Here is a 15,856-nt window from a genome sequence, read left to right as displayed (position 1 = left end):
TTGCGGAGCACAGGCTCCGGACGCGCAGGCTCAGCGGCCATGGCTCACGGGCCCAGCCGCTCCGCGGCATGTGGGATCCTCCCGGACCGGGGCACGAACCCACGTCCCCTGCATCAGCAGGCGGACTCTCAACCACTGAGCCACCAGGGAAGCCCTTAACAAGTCAATTTTTGAGATTTAATCTATTTTAAATAGCTACATACTGTAATATAGGCACTACTGATCATACAGCTCAGTGTATAGCTTTCCTGTTAGTTCTCTTTGATCCTGTAATTTTGTAATCATTACTAAAGCAAAAGCTACTCAGAATGATAAACGGATACTCAATTTTAGTTTTTAGTTATCAAGGGACTTTGTTCTCTTAGTAATGCTCTAATGGCAACTCCCTTTAAAATGGCTCGACACTCACCCCCATTCCATTGTAACATTTTCACCACCTAAACCCACCCATTCACCCTCTTAAGACTCTAGAGTTTCTCTTCCTCTAATAGCTGTTGGATGATTCCTTTGCTATTCTCCAAAGCACAGTCATCAGCTTCACATTTTTTGCTTCGATGATCATCCTCTCACATGCCCTAGATAACTAATTAAATCTACCCTCCCATATTCCCCTCTACCCGACCTGAACACCAGCCAGGCAATTCCATTTTCTTTTAATTAAGACTTCCTCTCTCTTGGTATCCAAAACTTTAATCTTCCTTGTAAAACTGGCTAGCATTTTAGCTCACTATTTCCTTTCTTGAGAAATTGCAGAGTTTATGCAATCATGCAGCAAAAATGAATTTGTTCCATTTACCCTAATTCTCTGCCTATGGCTGATTTGCTTATTTCTCTTGTAAAGGCTTCAAAAAATTCATATAATTGAAAAACTGTGGACCCTCCAACCTATATATATGAGTAGTAACTCATCATTTTTAAAGCTTCAAAATCTAAAATCTTCTCACCAGTAAATAGGAGTAAAACGGAAGCCTCTCATCTTTTTCTAAAACATTCCATGACGTTTGTCTTCCTCCCCCAAACCACTCCTCCAGTTTAAGTCTGGAGCTCTCTTTGTCCAGGGAAGTTTTTAACACACACACACACACACACACACACGCACGCACGCGCACACACACACACACACACACACACACACACACCATTCTAAAAGCAGCTGATCCTTTTACGTTCTTAATGGAAGTCAAATGCCTTCCCAGTACTTACTAAAATATTTATGTACCACTACAAAACATAACCTAAACAATGGGTTTGGGAATGCTCTTAGGAGGCATTTATAATTTTTATCCTCTCTTCAACCTTCCTTAACTTTGTGGCATAACTCTATTCCTCTACTCAATAGACATGATCCAATTGTACTACTCAATATATGATATTCCTCAAATATTCACAGAATTTATGAATTATTAACCATCTCCACAAAATAGCTGAAGAAAGCAGTATCTTCTTTTTGACATATTTTTCCTCTGGATACTATATCAGAAGAAGAAAACCTTACCTTTTCTTTTATTATATTTTAAATCAACTTAGTAATATTCTGACTGAACATGTCCTCTAAGAATCCTGCAATACTTTAATACAGAAAGAATAATGCCACACATACTACTGGGACAATCTTTGTGCTACATTTTGCATTTAATCCCCGAAAAAGGAGCTACCATCCTGAATCTTAACAAAGATATTTATTAAAAGAATGCTCTTATAACAGAGTACTGTATTTTTGAATTTTATGCAAAACCATTTTTTATGTTCTTAATGTGCATGTTTTAAATATTAAAACAAACAAAAATTAAAAAAATAAAAATTGACATAATTCATATTAAATTAAGATGGAGATGGAGTCATACTTTTCCATATGCTAGTTTTTTCATTTGTTAAAAGGTATAATAATAACATACAGAGACATCAAATCTACCTTAATGTAAGTTACTTAAAATGCAAAAACCCAATGGAGAATTTGAAGGGATTATATGTATCTTATAAGTTGATATCCTTAATTTGATGAGTTTCTATATGAAATCTCTTTAGAATTAAACATTAATTTTATTCTTATGATAACTTACTCCTAAATGAGAAGATCTAAACCTTGAGGAATGAGAGTATTTCAAATTAGAAACAAGTTTTCAGAATTCTGTGTTGGGTCAGAAACATTAAAACTCAAAGGAAATAAACTAAATCCTCATGATATTACAACTCATATCATTTATTTTTTTATTCCACAGTTCATGTCTAGTTATTATTTAACTCATCTGTAGCTCAAAACAAATTAAGATAAGGCAGAAAATAAGTTTTCCTTAGAAAGAGAACTGAGGAGTATCCAGAAATTTCGACTGGAATAAACACTTACCTTTCTACCTCTAGGAATGCCACTCTTACCATAAGTACTCTCAACACCCCCGCTACAGACACAGAAAGACATGCCCTCTGGATGTTATGCTCTTCTGTAGATATCACAATTCTCAGCCTGACAGTAAGTATATCAGAAATCACTCTTCTTTTTATGAGAAAAGACTTACACTTCAATAAAGAAAAACATACAATAATTATAGTTGAAAGGCAGAAAGAGCCAAAATATGATATGACATGAATTTCTGCAAAGACTCAGTCCTGTTCGGCATAGTATTCGCAGCATTGACAGCAGGACCCAACAAATCCTTGGCCCTTAGAAAGAAACAATGGAATGGATGAACTAGGCTTATAGAGACAGAAGTTGGCTAACTCCAGTTGTATGATGCAAGTAAAAGTGATTTCTTTTCTTTATTTCAATAGCATGTTCTTACAATGGAACATGTGTTGTACTGTTTCGAGTCATTTTGAGAATCACACTGTACCTACCTTATCTGCCCTCCAAGGGGCTTCATCCCCTGGAGACCAACACTACACCTTGTACATCTTTATATCCTGCAGAGTGTCTGGCACGTCATAAGTCTTCAATACACATGTGTTAGGGAACAAACTACTGAAATAACTTCATTTGACTCTTTTCATGTTAACACATCAAAAAGTAATGAATTGCTGGCTGGCCAAACTGTTCACTTGGCCATCTCCACTACCAATATAGATTTCTACAATATGATTGGAGATGTATCAATCAAAAAATAACACTAACACAAATGGATCCGTCATGCCTATGGTGCAATTTATCCACTGTGTATTAAGGAGTGAAAAAAAGATAAATGTTGATTACACCTGAGCTTAAAAGCTGGCAAGAAAACAACAGAGTGAGTGGGGTGGGCTTGTGCCCGAAAAGAGCAAAAATAACAATCCCTCAAAATTATGACTAAGGGCAATGCCTCTCTAGCAGCAATGCTTGAGAGAAGAAGCTGCTATTTACCAAAACTGTTTTAAGGTGAAAAAGAAAGCCTTAGCGTTAGTTCGTTGAAACATGGGTAGTACTCTCTGGGTCACTCACTTCAGTGATGCTCCCTTGAATTTTGCAGGAGATGCTGTTTGGGAAGAAAGTGCCACCATCCAATCTAACGCAACCCATTGCTGCCGTGTACGCACTCAGTCTGCCTTTCCTACAAAATAATCACAAGCTATATATATAGTTAAAACATCAAACTGAGAAAGAGTTCTGCAAAACCTCACTCTAACCATTTCTGAAGAAGCCTGTCTTAGCACCATTCCCTAAGAGGGTAAGCAAGCAACACACAGCTTTAGGGTGAGGGTGTACAGAAACACTAAGATGTTTCTTAGTCGGCTTGTAATACTAAAAAGAACCCAAAAGTCTGCACATAGCATTACTGTGTTTCTTGTTTTAGCTAGCATGCACTGTGAGGAAGCCCGTACTATGAAGGAAGCCCATGTCCAGAGTTTCCAGCCTCCCAAACAGCAACCCAATTCAGGTACCTATTACCTTTCGGCGTTCTGTTTTATGCCTCCCACAAAATAATTTTCAATAAAGAGGAAATGAAAGAAACTTGGTATCCATTATTGACATATTTACCCAAAGCTAATTACACACTTCTGTGAAGTCATCCCAATGTATTTTTATTTTCTCGCTCATGAAATAATCAATCTTGGCGTTCCCCGTGACCTTTTCGCAAACGCAAGTGGGTAGAGAAGATCTGGTGGCAGAGAGTGAAATGAAATCTTCTTATGCCTGAGAAGGTTATCCCACTCCAGGCACACTGGGGGACCTCAGCAGACCTAGTCAGGAGGGAAGGGAGACTAGATTCCCTGCTGCCTCCTGCCTCTTCAGGAGCATCAGCCCCAATCACAGATGCTGAATGAGGAGAATGCCGAACGTCAGAGCTGTTGAGCGGAGGACCAGTACCTGAAGTTTACCCCGCCTCCACCTGAGACAAGAACTTAAGGGCTCAGCCGCTTCCTTTCTGCTCAGCGCGCAACCCACTTGTCCCCTGCCCCTTTCAATTCCGTATAGAGATTTCAGATCATTCTCAGTGTGTTATCTCCTTCCTGATGCCTCTACTACCCCTCACCTCATAAGATGCTGTCAAGCATCAGGCACGCACCCGGTAGCTGCAAGACCCAGAGCTCGTGCCATTCAAGTTCCTGGCACATCCCAGGCTAGGATGGTGGACACGCTCAGTTTCATGTCCCTAAAATCATCATCTGCATCTCATAGTGAGGTTTTCATTCTGTAAATATGATTTTGTTCTTAAAGGCAAATTCAGTATCATGAACTGATGATGCCCAATTGTTGTATGTTACAATAATCTGACATATTTCTTTTGTGATTGGCTTTGTTTCCAGAGATTCTGTACATAGACAAAAGTGTGCTACAAAATGAAACTAATAGCATGAGAAACATACAAATATATCTTTTCTCTGTGCCACACATTTATCTGGTTTTAGAAGTCACAGCTTTTACAAATTAAAGAAAACATTGAGTGATGGACTCTATTGCATTCATGGTAGTAGAGTAGGGTCAACAATAGCAGCAATAATATCTACAAGTATTGAGCTCCTACTCTGTTTGCCGGACGCTCCAAAAATTTTTTTGAAATTAAATACTTAACAAACCAATAAGTCACATACTTTTAGCCCCCCATTTTACAAATAAAGAAACCAAAGCAAGGAGAGGTTGAGTGAAAAGTTTGTAGTTCATATAGTATGGCAACAGAATTCAAATTCAAAGATGCTGGTATTCAGAGGCACTGATCTTAACCACTTCTTTATAAAATAATACGATGCTATTTTGAGGTCAGACTCCCTCTTAGGTTCTGGGAGAGACCAGATTTTTTGTATTAATTTTTGCCCACCGAATATCCTATATTTTATTTTTATAAAATTGAGAGTAGTAAAATTCATAGAAACATGTTATCATCCACTCTCTACAGCCTGAGGAGAAATATCCAAGAGTGAAGTTGGAAACTGACCCTCAGACCCTAAGTTTATAATCTGACATCATGTTTTTCATGGCTTTAAGCATAAAGCTGCTTCAAGTTTTAGAGGACAAAACAAGAGCATTATGTACCAATTCTATGTAGACAAGCTCCTTGAAACAGCTTTTCAAAATGCAGTTAAGCACAAATGCAGTTAATGCAGTTAAGTAATGTGCAGTTAAGTAAATGCAGTTAAGTAAATTCAAAATCAAAATCTAGATTTTCCACACTGAATCTATAATTTAGATACCAAGCCTTGTCATTTCTAATAGTTGTCATTGTTGAGCACTGTGAATGTTAGCTGTTATAAATATACGAGGCCTGTCTACACTTTCCTTTTTTTCAACGACCCTCTAAACACAGTCCGAAACACAAATGTTGTTCCTTTTATTCAGTTAGCAGTCTGAAAGCCTCTTATGGAACATCAAAATCTATAGGTGGTACCTGAGTTGTTAGCTCCAATGGCTAAAAGGAAGACTAAAGGAAAAATTGATTCAGTTATAAGTTCTAGCTAAGCTGAACATATGGCCTTGGTAGATACATTTCCAGACTTACGAGGGGCTAAGCCAACCAAATGCACAAGACCTACCAGTATTTTCTTGGCATGTTTTCAAGGATACCACCTTCTAAAATGATGTTCTCCTTGAAGAACACTCCTCTGCTATTCCTAACGGTCCTAATACCTATCAATGCATGCCACATTATGCTTTCTTATTTACTTGAACCATACCATATTATTGCGAGACAGACAGGGTAAGTAGAACCTCCCCTCCAATTTCACAGGTAAGTAAATGACGTCACAGATGGGATAAACGAATCACCCCAAATCCCCCAAATCACACAGTTAGTTCACGGCAGAATCACATCTAACGTAAGCCAGGAGTTGGAATAATTGTAGTGATTGTTTCCATTCACCAAGAAGTCAGCCTAATTCGCTGGTGCTAACAGTGAAAGGCCAGTACGGTAATTAAATGATAATTGCTCTGATGATTTTAAGGATAAGGTAAGTTCTATAGTCGATTCTTTTCATGGGAGCATACTAAATAACATAAAATCAAATAAATGAATAAAATCAAATTCATTCAAGAAATATTTAATTCCATGCTTACTATGTGCCAGGCACTGTTCTAGATGCTTGAGAGCCAGACAACAAAACAGACAAAAATCCCTAACCTCAATTAGCCTGCATTCTAGCAAAAGAGACAAAAGTAAGCAATTGACCTAATGATTTAAAAATTATCTTGTATATTAAAAAATAGTAAGTGCTAAGTAAAAACAGAATAAAAGGCGTAAGAAGGAGCAGTATTGCTAAAGGATACATAGTATTTATCGCATTGGTCTGGGTAGTATTTATCACACTGGTCTGGGTAGGCCTTGTTGAGAAGGTGAGCTCAATGGGTATTCAGGGAAGAGGGAACAGTTGGGGAAAAGCTCCAAGGAGTGTGTGTGTATCGTGGTGTCTTCATGGAACAGAAAAGAAGCCAATGTGACTGCAGCAGTCTTAGCAAGGAGAGTTGTGTGAGGTGAGGCCAAAGAAGAACAGGGAAACAGATTATGCAGGACTTTGGAGACCATTAGGGAAATCTGTGTTTTATTCTGACTGAAGTAGAAACCATTGCAGGATTTTGAGCAGTTGAGTAATGTGATCGGGCCCTCAGTTTAAAGAGGACCCATAGTTCTGCACACCTTAAATGTTTACAGTGCTATATGTCAATTATACCTTAATAAAGCTGGAAGAAAAAACAGAAAACCCATAATTAATTATTAAATACCTTAAAATTTTATCATTCGACCTATTGTACAATCCTTTTCATGTATGGAAGTCCCAATTTATCCTCCTCCTCTCAGAATAAAATGCTAATATTCCCATTTTCCCTAAGAAGATATCAAGGCTCAGAATGTCTAAGTAACTTGTCTGGGATAAGAGCTAGTAAGTTGAAGAGTCAGGTGAAAAGAATAATTTTTCTAACTCTTAATACAAAACCGATTGCTCTTTCCTATGTACTCATTTATACTAACGTTACAAAGGAGAAATAATAATAATTGAGATTAATTATTCAGATTATCCATCAATAGAGATGTTCAGTTTGATATATTAAATTGAATCAAACCCATTTTTCCCCTTATTATTAATTTCTGGGACATAATGATACAAATAATTTCCCTGAACTTTCTATTTGAAATGACATATGAACATTCAGGCTGAGAATTTTGGACAGAGAAGAAACCATAATAATAACTGAAATTTACAACAGTGTATTTACAAAGGTTTTCAAAGTCTTCTAGTTATTGTTATGTATTAACTCTCTACTCTATGCCAGTCACTGTGCTAAATCCTTTGCGTATATCCCTGTATTTAATATTCATCAAAAACCCTAAGAATAGTAATAGTAATCCTATTTTAAAGATGACAGATGTAGCCCCAGAGAGGTAAAGTACTGAAAGGTCACAAGACTGCTCAGTACTCCATCTAGAATTTTACCTAAATCACCACAATCTAAAGTTAGGTTCTCTTCACTCAGCCACACCACCTTCCTGCAGCAGGATGCACAAAGTATCACCTCAACATTCTCAACTAAAAGGTCAGCCAGATGTGAGTAGCTCCATTTTCCAGATGATTAACTGGTCATAGAAAAGTTAATCAAGTAATCAATATATTTTTTTATGGTCACCATATGCAAATCAATATTTAGTTAGTGAGAGTACAGAGGATTTATGATACAATACCTTGCCTCAATAAGTTTACGATCTTGTTAAGGAAACAAGAGACACATAAAAAGGTAATAAATAATCCAAGATAGCACATCATACGTACCAAATGAGATACAAAGCCAACAACAGCCAAAGAAATTCAACAGAGGGAAAATTGAATCTGGGTGCTTCAATTCAGTTAAGAAAGGTTATTACTGAAAAGGTCCCACATTGAGGTGGTCTTCACAGGAAAAGAGAGAATGAGGAAGAATAATTCCAGTGAGAGGGGAATATTTTCCCCTCAAAGGCTAAGGGAGCAGATGTGAATGGATTATCAAGAGAAAATGAATAGATGTGTTGGAAATACAGGATAGATGGGTGGCAAAGTAAAATTTAAGCCAGAGAAGCAAATTGTAAAAACCTTGATTGTCATGTTCGGAACCTATGGGAGGAGGGAAGGAATTGATTGTGTTTAACTGCTAGTATGTTGCGTGTACACTGTAGTTTATGTAATCCTCTCAACAACACTATAAAGTAGAAATACATCCTGGCCATTTAATTCATGGCCATTTAATTAATTTATTTTTTTAATTTTGGGGGGGTATAGTTGATTTACAATGTTGTGTTAGTTTCAGGTGTACAGCAAAGTGAATCTGTTATACATATATGTATATCCACTCTTTTTTAGATTCTTTTCCCATATAGACCATTAGAGAGTACTGAGTAGAGTTCCCTGTGCTATACAGTAGGTCCTTGTTAGTTATCTATTTTATATGTGGTAGTGTGTATATGTCAATCTCAATCTTCCAATTTATCTCCCCTTTACCCCCTGGTAACCGTAAGTTTATTTTCTACATCTGTAACTCTATCTCTGTTTTGTAGATAAGTTCATTTGTACCCTCCTACATGGGAAAGGAAATAGTCACCCAGGTCCAGGAAGCACAAGAGTCCCATACAGGATAAACCCAAGGAGAAACATGCTGAGACACATATTAACTGAACTAACAAAAGTTAAATAAAAGAAAAAATATTAAAAGCAGCAAGGGAAAAGCAACAAATAACACCCAAGGGAATCCCCATCATGACCATTTTAAATGAAAGGAAACAGAGATTACCTGGCCAAGGCACAGTTTTGGGTGTGTAGATGGAGCAGAAATTCGAATCTAGATCCATCTGCACGCAAGGCCTATATTCCTTCCACTACCCCCTCATCACCATCTACACAAAGCAATGGGGGAGCTATCAAAAGTATTTCATCAAGACAAGAGAGTAATATATGAAAAGTATTGACTAAAAGAAGACTAATCTGACAGTGAAATATTAGCACATGTCCACTATCAGAGAAGGATTGGGGAAGGAAGACACTAGACAAGAAGAGCCACTTTGTCTGTTGCATTAACCTGCAGAATGAGTGACAAGGATCTATATTCGAATGCTGATGACCAAAGTAAAAAGAATGGAAGAGATATTTAAAAAGAAATATGAAGAGATAAATGGCAATATCCATGTCCTTTAACAGGTAGTTTTTACTTCCCAACTATACACCCACAGTGTAAACATTTCTCCTAAAATCTCATAGACAAAATCCAAGATCTAGCTTAAATATCTTAAGTCTTTTAGACAGCACATGATTTATTAAAAAATAATAAAATATAAGCCTTGGGAAAATATCTGCCTTAGTGCAATCTACCTCTCAAATCACCATCATGAACTATGACAGCCTCATGCTAGGCATACTTCTGTTGTATGAGTTTGACATTAGCTCCTTGCTATATATGCTAACATGGACAGTAATGCCTTCTATTCATGGTCATTAGAAACGTTAATTACTAAGAAAATATTCTTTTCCTTATTTTAACTTTTCTTTTAACTTTTTATTTTATATTGGAGTAAAGAACTTATTTACAAAATGGAAACAGACTCATAAACTTGAGAGTTTTTCCTTTAGTAGACTAAGTGTATATTAAACAATTGAATTATCTCTGAGAGATACAATCTATCATACTTCTGAACATTATTCTTCCCCATCACTTCTCTCTTGAAATGCAAGGTACCACTCAGGATTCAAGTCCAAATCCACTATCAATTAAATGGTATATTATTTAAAAGCAAGTTGGGTCTTTTCCAACCTTTTCTGACTCCTGGGCAATGCAAACCATACAATTGCCAAATATGTATAGAATTAACAACCACTTACATTTTTCAAAGACAGTATTGACATAAACATCCAGGTGTTTAGTCACTACACATCTTTTCAAGCAATTTAATATTGCAAAGTTGCCAACCTGGTAATAATCAGGCTAACTATATAAACTTTCAGTCAGTACCAAGCATTCAACTAATTCGTCTTAACTTTGAATTAGTTATTAAACTGAACATCCGAATTAGTATAACATACATTTGATAAATGTGTGCATGCAGATATATAGATATATATATATACATCTCATGTTAGAATTAATGAGTAACAATATTTTGACTCAGAATCCTTTCAGGAATTACACACCTACCTTACTTGTACCTAATCTCCTTAGTATCACCCATTTATGCTAAAGGATAATTAAAATTTAACACATTAGCCAAGCCTAGTTTCCTTTACCTTTATGGATAAAAATAGATCTGTCTTTCTGAGTTGAGAATGAATGTTTAAATTTGAAATCAAACTGTGCCACAGGCCAATAAATTAGGCCTACAGCTGAATGTCTTTGAAAGTTTCAAGAATGCCAAACCGGTGCTGTATTTTAGAAACGTCACATGCACGTGTAAAGAAATATCATCACAGAATCCTGTGATGATTGCTAAAATTTATCTGGTTGCTAAAATTCAACCCAGATACTCTTTTATATTTTTATGTTTCTCGTTTCTATATATCTGTACTAGTGTGAAAATAGGCATCTGCAAAATTCAATGAAGGAAACGAAAGATACTATGCAAGCATATCTGCCCAATAATGTCATGCTTTCACATAGTCTAAGTTTGAAAAACTTAGCCATTATAAATAAACTAATTTAAAAACTATTCATGCACAAAAAAACTATTCATGCACAAAGTCTGGGCTCTATATGACTTCAGGTAGTCTATAAAAGGTAAATACGTTATGTCTGTATAAAAGGAATCAGAGATAATGTTTATTTCATATACCTTATTTTCTATTACCTATGCTTTTTAATATGTGACAATGCATTCATGTATAAAATGTATTAAAATATAAATATTACCCTTAACTTTTAAAGGCATTACTTTGTGAGTATTTAAGAAAAGGAAAACTATTTTTACCTCCCAGTCCTGGTCTAAGCCGATTATCGTAACCATCCAGGAGTCTGTCTAGAATTCTTGTAAAGATGGTAATGTTATTTTTAGCCTCATCTTCTTGGATGTTAGCCAGCACCAACCTAAACAGATAATTTTACAAGCTGATATATATACATACGTGTGTTTTGCAAGTGCCAACATGCTCTTCCTCCTTGATTTGAATTTTAAGGCTCCCTGAGCTATTAGTGTCACCCATTTTCCTCCTTTTTTTTTTTCCACTTCTTTAAATGCCAGTATGTCTATGGGGAAGGTAAACATGCTGTTGGAAATAGATAATAAATACTAGCTTATCAGAAAGTTTGATGCCAAAATTCTTTCAGATTTCTATCACTTCGCATTTTGTGTGACCTATTCAATTTTTCTAAAATGCACTCCCTAGAATATATTATGATGGTAGATTATCACATGCAGATACTATTAGTAATGTTGTTCTGCATTTGGAAAGGTACAAAAACCAAAGGGACTACTGAAAGAATTCTTCAGTGATTTGAATATTAATTGGAAAATAAATTGCCTCCTTGGAGGCACAGAATTTTTCCATCTTTCTCAGAAATGTCTTTTCTTTTTATGTCTTTTTCTCTTTTAAGCCAAGATGATTTTCTAACTTTGGGTATACCTCCACCCAATGGCCAAGTGCAATATAGACATCAGGGAAACTCCGCTGGCCGTGTTCCAGACTCCACTGAAGTCAAGGAGGTGGAGGTGGTCTCTGAAAGCATCAGCAACACAGACACAGCTGCAGAGAGCCTTGGAGGAGTACCCCTCCTGACTGGTCTCTGAGGAGAGCAATAGAGGTCATCCAAAGATTAAAATGCCCAGCTACTTTGTGTGTGTGTGTGTGTGTGTGTGTGTGTGTGTGTGTGTGTGTGTGTGTGTGTATGTGTGTGTGTGTGTGTGATAAATTTGCGGAAAGAATAAGTGGTCTTAAAATATCACCAGAAGAGGGTTAGAAACAGTGATTTTCTCCATTATTTCTCCATCAGAAAGCCAGACACCTGGTTTTGTGACATCCAGCAATTTGGTGCAGAAGCAACTGGATGTATAAAACAGAATGTCCCTTTTCACTGCCATTTTTTTCCCCAGAATGATTCAGAGATTTAAATTACTGGTCCAGAAAAAGAATCATTTATATAATAGAATAAAATACTGGCATGAGCATTACTGGTCAAATATAGAACAGAAAACTAGTAGAAGAAAATATGGTTAAGTACTGAGGATTTTCAATGATTATTAATGGACCACAGTTTGTTCACTCCTCTAAAATCAAAGATTATATGTAATTGCATTCTGATCAAGGTGTACTGTGTGAAATATCATTGACAGAATTCATTTGCATTTAAATGATTACACAGCTAGTAGCTAAAAATAGTCATAATACATGGAAAAATCAGTAAGCAACTTCAAGCAAATATCCTCTTGGGAGAAGAGAAAATATTAAAATATTGATATAAAGATAAACATTTTAAAAATTATGTAAGCAAATTAGTTCATACCTCAAGCCTCAAAAGTTTTTATGTTGCCTTAAGCTAACTTTAAAACCAATCACTAAGATGGTCATGAAGTTCCACTTAGAGATTTTCACTGGAAAGCGTTTTTTAATCACATGTCACATTTTCTTTCTAAACTCAATATTAATATATTAAATGAGGAGCTATTTTCCAATTAAAAATAAGACTTCATAAAGAGATTTCTTCTCAATTCTAGAAAGTATTTTCAAACTTTGACAATTACTGAGACAGGAAAATGAAAATTTTAAAGAGAAATAAAGGTATCATAAAATCATAAACACTAATATTTTTAAAGGAATAGTTACACGGACATTATTATGAATCATATTTTAAGTTCTCTGGCATTTTGAAAACCATACCCTAAATTTAGGCAATTAATAAAAGCTGCCCATTGATGATAAAAAAAATCAGAAAAGACTACAATTAAGATGATGCTATTGAAAACAACAGAAATTAAATTTGATATTTGTAGAATACAGGCAAAACAGAATTTGTTACACTTTCAAAGTAAGTACTTTTTATGACGGTACCATTTTAGAAATAAAAATTTCTAAATCAATAATATGAAAAGTTGATTAATAAATCAAGCTTTTGTTTTATTTGTTTGTGATTGTGAAGTTGTATAGTACCTCCACCTAGAGGTTTCAGATCCACACATCATTTAGGTTTTCTATGTTGACTGAAAGAGCCAAGACCAAAAGGAAAGAAAGACAGAAAGAAAAAGAAAAGAAAAAAATTAACACTCAAATCATTTTAGCTTATGCTTTTCTGTTTGGCTTAAAGGAAAACTGATGGTTTCTTTACTGAACTTTGGTGTTATTATAATCGCATATAACAACCACTTCAATTCCTTGCAAAAATATGCCATCCAAAGGGCACTCTTTTCTTCCGTGATTTATTTTTTTAGAAAATGTTTGTATTCACTTTTGTATTTTATCGCTAAAAACAAGAAGCAACGAACTTTTAATAGTCTCTGTCACTTAATAGTTCTGTTTCTTGGTACAATATGTTTTCATTAGAAATGATCCTTCAAAATACTCAGCTTCTGAAAAGCCACCTCTGCATTGGTAACATTCAAGAAACACACCTTCACCCTGAATTTAAAATAGAAAATACAGTAAATAATTGTCTCACCTGGCTGGGTCCCACACCAAGAAAACAAGAAGCAGCAACTGCGTGTTGCAGATGTTCAGCTTCATCTTCATCACCACTCTTTGTAAAGTCATGGAAGAAAAACAAAATACACTTAAAATTACATTCAGTCCCACCATCCAAATAGCCCAAAAGAATGTCATTTCAACTGGGAATTGGAGTTAAAGATATAGAGATTATTCCAGTGGAGTGTGTGTAGGGTGTGATGACTGGAGGAGGGTCTTTTCTTTTCTTCTTTTCTTTTCTTGGTTTTTTTTTTTTTTTTTTTTTTTTTTTTTTTTTTTTTTTTTTTTTTCTTTCTTTTTTTTTCTCTTAACAGAATGATGACCAAATAATCAGACTTTGCTCTGCCAGGAACTTCCCTCAGCCACATCGTCAGCAAACACTGTTTTGTGGACACACACACGTATTAAGAACACACGGGACCCTGCACTGACATTTGAGCTAGAGAAAAGAATGGGTTGGAGGGGAGAGTGAAAAAGGGGAGGAGAAACGGGTATTTCGTGCCACATCCCCTCAACCAAGACCGCCTCCGCGACCACAGCGGGAAAAGCAAGGGGCAGCCAGCCCACTTTTTCCGATTATTCTTCTTTCATTACAATGAACTGCAGTCCTCACGTCTTCACTACTTCAGTCCTTTTAAAATAAAATCAAATCACCTCCCTCCCTGCCCATCCACAGTTGCCCAAGACCACGTCTTGGAGGCAGCCGGGTTCGGATTAACTGCTGCGAAACAACGCGTTTGACAGCTGTTCCGGAGCCGAGGACCGCAATCCGAGCCGGAGCGTGAGGCTCCGGGAACCAGCGGAGGCAGGCAGGCAGCGGCGATCACAGCGTGCAAAGTTAAAAGACTATAAAAGAGCCAGGCTAACGTGCTGCCGGGCGGGCGTCTCGGATCTTATTGTAGTTGCAAATAGGCTGCTGGTGAGGAGTATCGAAATTATTTTTTAAACATGCTGGGGAGGAGGGGGCGACCTGAGCCGCTTCGGTTTCCAGGGAGCATCGGAGAGTGAATGGGGGGAGATGAGCCATGCACGGGAGGCAAAGGTAAATGGGGAAGCAAGGGTCCCTGTTGGGACCAACGTGTGCGACCTTACCTGAAACGGCAAGCGGAATTGGGTGTTTTCCTCCCTTTGCCCTGATCTAGAGGAGATATGAAACTTGAGAGAGAGAGGCAGACAGACAGACAGACAGACTGCAGCAGCCCGGCGAGCGGGGAGCGATGGGCTGGTAGCAGCCGAAGGAGAGCGCGAGGAGTGGCGGCGGCGCGAGGAGTAGAAGGAGGCGAAGGCGTCCGTAGTGGCGGTGATGGGCGGAGGAGGAGGAAGAGGAGGAGGGGGAAGCGTTGGCAGGAGCTGGCTGGGTGCGGGGGGGACGCGAGCAGAGGCGCGGTGCGCGCAGGCAGCGGCGGGCACGAGCCCCACGCCTGGAGGAGGAGGAGCCAGGCCCGAAAGGAGGGCTAACGAGGTTCTCGGCAACGCAGGGACGCCCCCCTACCCCCGCCCAGACACCGGGTAACCGCCCACCGCCCGCCGCCCGCCGGGCACCTGCCAGGGCACATCCCCAGGCGGCGGCGAGCGCCTCTCCCCGCGCCCACGCCGCGCCGGAGGAGCGGAGCCCACTCGCCGCCCGGGACTGCGCCCCGCGGCCGCCCTCAGGGACTCCCTGGAGGCCCCGAGGTTCCAGGGGGCTGCTGGTGGGTGCTGGTGCGGCGTCGGGGACGCGGTGTGTTTGTGCGGCCCTAGATCCCCGGGACCTCGCCCTGCCTCCCGCCCCCTAGCGTGCCCGGGCTCCGGAGCGACGTGGGTGCCGAGGAGAGGTACAGCTCCCGCTGGAAGGCGAGGG

At 38.2% G+C, this 15,856-nt stretch overlaps 1 protein-coding gene across 1 annotated transcript in view; it reads right to left on the bottom strand.

Moving 5' to 3' along the window:
* The window catches only part of GABRA2 (gamma-aminobutyric acid type A receptor subunit alpha2), a 126,090-nt gene extending 112,026 nt beyond the window's left edge, over nucleotides 1-14,064 (bottom strand). The window contains 2 exon segments of the mRNA XM_007445558.1: nucleotides 11,316-11,431; nucleotides 13,994-14,064. Coding sequence (XP_007445620.1) covers nucleotides 11,316-11,431; nucleotides 13,994-14,064 — 187 coding nt within the window.
* Between the last annotated feature and the right edge of the window lie 1,792 nt (nucleotides 14,065-15,856).

This window comes from Lipotes vexillifer, unplaced genomic scaffold, assembly GCF_000442215.2.
Source record: "Lipotes vexillifer unplaced genomic scaffold, Lipotes_vexillifer_v1.1 scaffold1043, whole genome shotgun sequence".
Lineage (NCBI taxonomy): Eukaryota > Metazoa > Chordata > Mammalia > Artiodactyla > Lipotidae > Lipotes > Lipotes vexillifer.
This window is presented reverse-complemented; position numbering and strand designations above follow the sequence as displayed.